At 42.4% G+C, this 8,808-nt stretch overlaps 1 protein-coding gene across 1 annotated transcript; it reads right to left on the bottom strand.

Annotated features, from left to right (window-relative positions):
* Positions 1-2,542: 2,542 nt before the first annotated feature.
* On the bottom strand, positions 2,543-5,923 carry LOC121548024 (KIF-binding protein). Its single transcript, XM_041859425.2, has 7 exons — positions 5,296-5,923; positions 4,974-5,072; positions 4,660-4,739; positions 4,382-4,565; positions 4,051-4,144; positions 3,821-3,933; positions 2,543-3,724 (listed from the first exon to the last, which is right to left on the bottom strand). Exons 1-7 carry the CDS (start codon positions 5,743-5,745, stop codon positions 2,846-2,848), a joined length of 1,899 nt encoding a protein of 632 aa, XP_041715359.2. The 5' UTR covers positions 5,746-5,923; the 3' UTR covers positions 2,543-2,845.
* Positions 5,924-8,808: the final 2,885 nt, after the last annotated feature.

Genomic DNA, 8,808 nt, shown 5'->3' with positions numbered 1-8,808 from the left:
CTTATAATTTGGCAATAGATGAAGCTTATCAGATGTTTTCATATTCAGCTATTAACACATTAACACATTCATATTTGAGTGAAGGCTTGCTTATCTAAAAAACGATATATTTGTTTGTAAATGAGGATGGGCATGTGTATGCTTTTTTTTATCAGAGGAAAAGATTGTGATTCATAATAAGAATGGTCACATCTGCTAATACAGATAGCAGAAGGGTAATTTCCAATTAAAGGCACAATTTGTTATTTCATCAGCCTGGCCCTCCCACTTTGTTTGGTAAACTAAGAGATGTGGCTGAGGAAATGTAACCACATTCAAAATTCATTTACAGAGCTATAGACACAAGGACTGAAAGTTCATGACATCAACATAATACCTTTTATATATACACAGTTTTTTTCTAAACACTAAAATTGTTACAAAAACCTAAGTAATGGAAGAATAGTCTTGGATTGGGGTTATGATAGGGTAAGACCTATACAGTGGGGAAAAAAAGTATTTAGTCAGCCACCAATTGAGCAAGTTCTCCCACTTAAAAAGATGAGAGAGGCCTGTAATTTTCATCATAGGTACACGTCAACTATGACAGACAAATTGAGATTTTTTTTCTCCAGAAAATCACATTGTAGGATTTTTTATGAATTTATTTGCAAATTATGGTGGAAAATAAGTATTTGGTCACCTACAAACAAGCAAGATTTCTGGCTCTCACAGACCTGTAACTTCTTCTTTAAGAGGCTCCTCTGTCCTCCACTCATTACCTGTATTAATGGCACCTGTTTTAACTTGTTATCAGTATAAAAGACACCTGTCCACAACCTCAAACAGTCACACTCCAAACTCCACTATGGCCAAGACCAAAGAGCTGTCAAAGGACACCAGAAACAAAATTGTAGACCTGCACCAGGCTGGGAAGACTGAATCTGCAATAGGTAAGCAGCTTGGTTTGAAGAAATCAACTGTGGGAGCAATTATTAGGAAATAGAAGACATACAAGACCACTGATAATCTCCCTCGATCTGGGGCTCCACTCAAGATCTCACCCCGTGGGGTCAAAATGATCACAAGAACGGTGAGCAAAAATCCCAGAATGACCTGCAGAGAGCTGGGACCAAAGTAACAAAGCCTACCATCAGTAACACACTACGCCGCCAGGGACTCAAATCCTGCAGTGCAAGACATGTCCCCCTGCTTAAGCCAGTACATGTCCAGGCCCGTCTGAAGTTTGCTAGAGTGCATTTGGATGATCCAGAAGAGGATTGGGAGAATGTCATATGGTCAGATGAAACCAAAATATAACTTTTTGGTAAAAACTCAACTCGGTCGTGTTTGGAGGACAAAGAATGCTGAGTTGCATCCAAAGAACACCATACCTACTGTGAAGCATGGGGGTGGAAACATCATGCTTTGGGGCTGTTTTTCTGCAAAGGGACCAGGACGACTGATCCATGTAAAGGAATGAATGAATGGGGACATGTATCGTGAGATTTTGAGTGAAAACCTCCTTCCATCAGCAAGGGCATTGAAGATGAAACGTGGCTGGGTCTTCCAGCATGACAATGATCCCAAACACACCGCCCGGGCAACGAAGGAGTGGCTTCGTAAGAAGCATTTCAAGGTCCTGGAGTGGCCTAGCCAGTCCCCAGATCTCAACCCCATAGAAAATCTTTGGAGGGAGTTGAAAGTCCGTGTTGCACAGCGACAGCCCCAAAACATCACTGCTCTAGAGGAGATCTGCATGGAGGAATGGGCCAAAATACCAGCAACAGTGTGTGAAAACCTTGTGAAGACTTACAGAAAACGTTTGACCTGTGTCATTGCCAACAAAGGATATATAACAAAGTATTGAGAAACTTTTGTTATTGACCAAATACTTATTTTCCACCATAATTTGCAAATAAATTCATTAAAAATCCTACAATGTGATTTTCTGGATTTGTTTTTCTCAATTTGTCTGTCATAGTTGACGTGTACCTATGATGAAAATTACAGGCCTCTCTCATCTTTTTAAGTGGGAGAACTTGCACAATTGGTGGCTGACTAAATACTTTTTTTCCCCCACTGTATGCTTGTACTAGCCTGAGGGCAATGGGTATATTTACATTTCAAATTAGTATAGTTCTGACAATGAAAGTTATTGTAGTACTACTAATAGAATGAAGTAGCTAGAGAAATGACTTCCACTGTACCCTCTGCCTGTGGATATTATTAATAAAAGTATTGCACGAATCTATCATCGTATGTGCGGGTCTGAGAAAAATGTTTTTTTTTGTTAAACGCATTTCATGCAAATCTACGTCAGAAGCCATTTGATGAGTAACAGCGCCCTCTACAGTTTCCTTATAAGCCCTACTCTCAGACGAGGGCTGACCGCTCTGATGCAGCAACAAATCTGCTTGGAACTCTAATACATAGATACGATTTGATACTGTATTAAAAACACAATTGTCACTTGCTGGACAAGAACACATACAGATCGTCATAACCAACCTAATTGTTCAAATTAACTTCAACAATGAACATTTTTGAGAGACAAGTAAGGTTATTTGCACCTTATGTTTATTTTGTGTTGTCAGTTGGAAATAAACAGATCTACATACCATACAACATGACAGTTATTTTCAATCAGCTAGGAGAACAAATAAATTAGGCAAATAATGTGGTATCATGCATATAGCTAATTGTTTTAAGTTATTAAAGGTGTGGTTAATTTATCCAAAAGTAACAGACGTTACACAGTGACATCAGGAAATGCAGATGGGGGTTGAGGAGAATTACATATGCAATATATGATAGGGGTGTTTAAGCAGGCTTTGTAGTGTGGAGTTTAGGTCCATATTCAGAGTCAGTTAGAGGAGGCCAACTTTGCCTTGAGTCGGTTGATCTTGAGGGGCAGAAGGCTGGACATCTCTTCGCTCAGCTCCAGCTCTGTCTCGATGGCGCTTTTAGCCTCTGGGTTGTCCTTGCAGTACTGGACCACAAAGTTGTAGCACTCCAGGGAGCGGCTCAGGTTCTCCAGCTGAACGGTTGTGCTGGACGAGATCAGCCTGCTGTGTAGACGAGCCACCCGGAACTTAGCCACCAGTGCCGGCCTCAGCACCTCGTCCTCCAGTTTCTCCGGCCATTTGCCCTCTGGCGAGCGGACGGAGTCGAGGAACATCTGGTAGAACTTAGTGGAGGAGGAGCAGAGGTGGTTAAACTTCTTGACTGTGTGCGCATCCAGGTCGTCCTGCTTGTTGGCCACGGCCAGCTTCAGATCCATCATCTCGTAGTAGGTCTCAGCCAGCTCAAACTGCAGCTGGCGGCAGATGAGGAGGTAGTACTGGGCGTTCAGGTCTTTGCAGATGGGCTCCATCATGTCCACTCGCCGCTTGTGCATCTTGCAGCGCCTCTCCAGGTCGTCCTCGAAGAAGGCCAGGGCCTTGAAGAGAGCGCTGTGGTCCTGCAGGATCTCGATGTGGTCTGTGACGTGGCCGTCCATCTCAAAGTACTCCTTGGCTTGGTTTACGTAGGTCTGGCCAACCAGGAAGATGGCGCGGGCCTCCTCAAAGTCCACGGGGAAGACACAACTCACTTTCTCCTCCAGGCCACAGATGGAGTCAAAGGTGTCACTGGAACCAAACAGAACAGCACTCTTCCTTCCCCTCTCCTTCTTCTCCTCCTCATGTAGCCGTGTTGCTCTCAGCTCCGCCTGACGATCCATATCTAGCTCTCCAATGTTGTCCTGTGCAGAGCAGTAGACATAACAATAAGATATTGTCTCACAATTACAGGCTAATCATCTACGGAATTACATTAGATCTGAAGATATCTAAATTACCTCGAGAAGTTTCTTGGCATCTTGCAACAAATTAAGACAGTATTTTATCCAACACCTGGCTATTTCAGCTCTCTTCTGTCTAAGTTGGTCTCGCTTCTCAGCTTCAGCTTCACCTAAAGAAAAAGGTTTGAGATGTGTATTAATGAGTATAGAAAGAAAGACAACTTAAACATTTCAGAAATAACATATACTGTCAAGGCTGAGTATATGACTTCAGAGTGAGAACTTACTCTCCTGGGCAGCGGCTTCTGAGGGGACCTCCCCGGCCAGGTCTGCTATGACACTGGCAGCAGATAGACAGTGCCTGCCCTCCATGTAGAGGGTCTGGGAGGAAGAACAAAACATGTGAGATTAATCCATAGTTAATGTTCTGTATTATGTCATGTTTCATGTTTTGTGTGGACCCAAGGAAGAGCAGCTGCTGCTTTCGCAACAACTAATGGGGATCCTAATAAAATACAAAATATCATTATGAAGAAATCAAGTAATGTACCGACTGTAAATACATGACAAGTCATTCATCTTGATGAAGACAACACATATTTACAGTTTATCATTTACCTTGGTGATGTAATATTGTGATAACGTGGCTGCATTGATGGCCCATTCCAGAGGAATGAACTGGTTGAATGTCAGCTGTCTCTGCAGAGTGCTGTGGCAGTAGCCCCCAGCTTTCTCATACTGCTCCAAGTTCTTGTACACTTGTGCAAGATAGTACAGTGTGTGGGTATAAGCCATTTCAAATCTGTTTGAAGAGATTGAAAAGGGAAAAGTTAAAAGAGCAATGTCATTTATTTCTGAAACTGTTGAAAGACTCCACACAAGAATGACATCACTACCTCTTGGTCCTCTCCTGTTGGGGTAATGCATCTTCCTCTGCCACAAAGAACTCAGTTAGGTCCATTGGGGGTTGCCCATCCTATGGTGTGAATAAAACAAAACAATAGATTATCTCTTCAGCATTTTCAAGGTCAAAATTCTTAAACAGCCGCCATAGGATTCAGTCTGACAGGACAATAATCCAGAATGCACTGCGGCTGGCCTTCCTGATGAAAGATGATGAGGCATGATGATGCTGCTGTTTGCTCTTGTCCCAAAACGAACCTAGCTAAGTAGGTAAATTATGCATCTAGACAGTCTCATGCCTTGCTACCTCTTTCATGTACCGAATATACATTGCTTCTGCAGTTTCCAAAAATCCTTGGGCTTTCTCAATTTCATCCCTGCCAGCCCACAGAATGCCCAGTTGATTCTGAAAAAATAAAAATAAAGTCAGTTCACAGAATTTTACTAGCTACTTACTTCATTATCTTTAGCTAAGGTTAGTTAGACAATGTGTGTGCATAGATCATTGTACAAATATTATGCACTGGACTGCTAGTTGCAACTAAATTAAAGATAGCTAGATTGAGGTAGCTGGCACATACCGGCTGTAAACTGTATGTGACGAATACAATTTAATTTAATTTAATTACCCTGACTTGGATGAACAAAGACACGTTCTCTGGTGATATGCTGCACTTCTCCAGCAATGTCATGCAATTCATCAAATGTTCCTCTCCAGCAGACAGCTCTTCTGTTTCCACGTGGTTTACACCAAGATAATACTCCACCGCCCCGAGTTTAGCTGCTCTTGATCCGGCTGGGGAGGCTCCATAGTGGCCTCTCCCAAAGCCCTCCTGCATTCCTCCGTCAACGGGCTGCTCTGTCGGGCGCTGGTCGGCTTCATCATTGACGCTCTCGTTTTCACCGACATCGAAATTCTTCAAAGAGCAGTATATCTCTCTCAAAAGCTCCCTTGCCTTATACTTCGACCGAAAAGGGTCATTTTCTGGGTCTTTTCTTGATTCTACTTCAGATAGATTTTGAGCATTATTAAATTTGTCGCAAACTGCTCTCCACTCATGACTGTATGGGGAAGCCATGTTTGTTATTTCAGTCTGACTCAACCGAGGACCCGTAGTTGGGGGTGCTCAGAGTCGTGTCCATTAGGGCACACCGTTGCTAAACGTTTTTGCAACAGAAAACAAAAACGAGCATTAGCACTTTTATACAACGAGTTGCCAACATATTCAAATATTGATTTACATATTTTCATTAAAAACGTTATTTTGATGAATTTATTAATACTATTTCATCCTTCCACATGATATAGTCCCGACACAAATCTCGGGTTGCTACCCAAGTCGGCTGGTCGTTCGTTCTATCGGTTCGGTTGCTAGAGACGCGACCCAGTCATTCAGTCTTTTTGTTCTGTATCTATGGACGTGACCCAGTCGTTCATTCGAAATGTTCCATTGCCATACTGGCTGGCAACGTTCTTATCCCTTGCTTGCTAGCTAGCCAACTACGGCTAATTTACAGTCGCGTCAAAAAGTGCAGCTAGAATAACAGCAAAGTAGCTGCATTTGAACTTGTTTAAGCTTTTTTCTAATTACGTTTCTTTGGATACATCCATAACAATGAGCTAATGAGGCGCGATTTCGTCTGGCATAGAACATGTGCTCACTCGTCAGGCCACTGTTGTTCAGAGGAGCTAGCCAACAACACAGCTACAGTAACACAATCACTTAAACCTGAAGCTGGAAAGACTGCAAATTAGCTGCGTTTCGTTTGACTTTTTTTCAATTTACCTTTTTTTTTTGTATATATCCATAAAAATGATGCCAGCTGATTCATGATTTCGACTGGCTGAGAAACCCTGCCATTATCCTGGGACAGCAGGAGATTGAATTTCAATATTGAAACAATGTTGCAAATGTCGGAGAGACAGACAGCAAGTTTTATACAAATCTCCGCTGTTGAAAATGAAATGTTAGTCTAAAAGAAATGTGAGATAATGTCTAGATTTTTATAGTGGAGATCAAGTTTCTAAATTGCCTGGCTGGGCTGAAGAGACAGTGGATTGTGTCGTCAGATGGAACAGAGTAAATAGGCATTTTAACATCATAGATTTAGCCGGTGGCAACTTGTGGAATAGACACCGGCTGGAATGCGGTTTTAACCAATTAGCATTCAGGATTAGACCCACCAGTTGTATTATCCACAGTTCTTCCATGGCCTGCATACTCACCAGACACCTATTGAGCATGTTTGGGATGCTATGGATCGACGTTTACGACAGCTTGTTCCAGAGAGCTGCCTTGCTTCTAGCTCTTAGGAAACTTTGCAGTATTTTGTTTATTTATGTATTATTTCTTACGTTATTAGTCCAGAAAATTGTTTGTGTTATTACATACAGCCAGGAAGAACTATTGGATATCAGAGCGGCGGTAACTCACCAGCACTACCAACATTACGACCAGGAATACGACTTTCCCGAAGCGGATCCTTTGTTCGCACCCCCCAGGGCAATTAAACTGATTCCAGAGGCCGATCCAAAACAACGCCGGAGGAGGGGGACTCGGAGCGGCCTTCTAGTCCGACTTAGGAGGCGTGGACACCACCCACCGCTTCCGAGTATATTACTCGTTAATGTTCAGTCTCTGGATAATAAAGTTGACGAGCTCAAGGCAAGGGTTTCTTTCCAGAGAGACATCAGGGATTGTAACATACTCTGTTTCACGTAAGCATAGTTCTCTCGGGATATACTGTCCGAGTCGGTCCAGCCAGTTGGGTTCTCTGTTCATCGCGCAGACAGGAATAAATATCTCTCCGGGAAGCAGAAGGGCGAAGGTGTATGTTTTATGATTAACGACTCATGGTGTAATTGTGATAACATACAGGAACTCAAGTCCTTTTGTTCAACCGACCTAGAATACCTCACAATCAAATGTCGACCGTATTATCTCCCAAGATAATTTTCTTAGGTTATAGTCACTAGGCTGATACCACGGCGGCCCTCAAAGAACTTCACTGGACTCTATGCAAACTGGAAACCACATATCCTGAGGCTGCATTTATTGTAGCTGGGGATTTTAACAAAGCAAATTTGAGGAAAAGGTTTCCGAAGTTCTATCAACACATCGACTGTAGCACCAGGGACGGCTTGTTCAATAGGGCGATATGGGCGACGCACTGCCAAACGGGAAAAGGAAGGGATTTTTTTTCTAATCAATTATTTAAAAAAATATATATATATATTTTTTTTATAAATTTATAAAAAATTATATCACGGCAACAGCAGTTATCAGTGTTCACGTCTGATCTGCCAGCCACTAAATGTCAAATCAGGCTAAAGTCGTGCTTCAAATGGCCCCGCTCGTTTTTTTGGGCGATTTCAGTCAGGTTGAAAATCGCCCAGAAGTCTCTCATAGCCTGTCATGTAAAATCTATTTTTTTCACATTTCAAAGCTTTCAATACATTCTCTATGGGTGTCTGTGTGCATGCACTTACGGCGCTTTCGTCATACGTGACGTAACGTTGAACGTAACTAAGACAATGGCGGCTATCAGCGTCTATGTTGCGACCTGCAGTGTGGCGTTATTTTATGTTTTTAATTTGTAGACTTAGTTTACAAACATTCTGCAAACATTCTGCTTTGGACTGATCTTCGGTTTTGGACTGATCTTGTTGATCGTGTACATACCCGCTACGAACGGACTAAATAATGAAAACGCTGCTGGCAGAGAGGTGGAGCCGGCCACCTTCACCCTGGTCAGAGCGGACCGCGATCCTGGTAAGAGAGCGACTGTACCCCGACATTGAACTGCTTTCTGTGTCATTGAACCTTACTATTGTTGATAAAACAAGTTTACTGGAGAACGGAGAAAAAGTAGAGACTTTTGGACAAGGTGGATAATTGTATAATATAAGGCAGTTTATTCAGAGGTAAAGATATCTGCAATCGCGTTCACGGACCCGTTCGTCAAACTCTTAGGGAGCTATAAATCAAGCCCCATTACTTACCATATCAGATAAGAGAAATTGCTGCAGCTACATATATTTTACATCCTGGCCCTACATAGTTCACTATTTGCATCACTTACCAAAATATTACATGTGGTCATATTATGCTTGGAAAGTGGAGATGCCATAGAACGTCAAA

Source organism: Coregonus clupeaformis, chromosome 31, assembly GCF_020615455.1.
Source record: "Coregonus clupeaformis isolate EN_2021a chromosome 31, ASM2061545v1, whole genome shotgun sequence".
Classification (NCBI taxonomy): Eukaryota; Metazoa; Chordata; class Actinopteri; order Salmoniformes; family Salmonidae; genus Coregonus; species Coregonus clupeaformis.
Note: the sequence above shows the minus strand (reverse complement) of the source record. Positions and strands in the feature narration are given on the sequence as shown.

Coding starts and splice junctions, on each gene's coding strand:
- LOC121548024 (XM_041859425.2), bottom strand. CDS start 5,745: ATGGCTTCCCCATACAGTCATGAGTGGAGAGCAGTTTGCGACAAATTT. Junction 4,740..4,973: donor ATATTCGGTACATGAAAGAG/GTAGCAAGGCAT, acceptor TTCACACCATAG/GATGGGCAACCCCCAATGGA. Junction 3,934..4,050: donor AGAAGCCGCTGCCCAGGAGA/GTAAGTTCTCAC, acceptor CTTTTTCTTTAG/GTGAAGCTGAAGCTGAGAAG.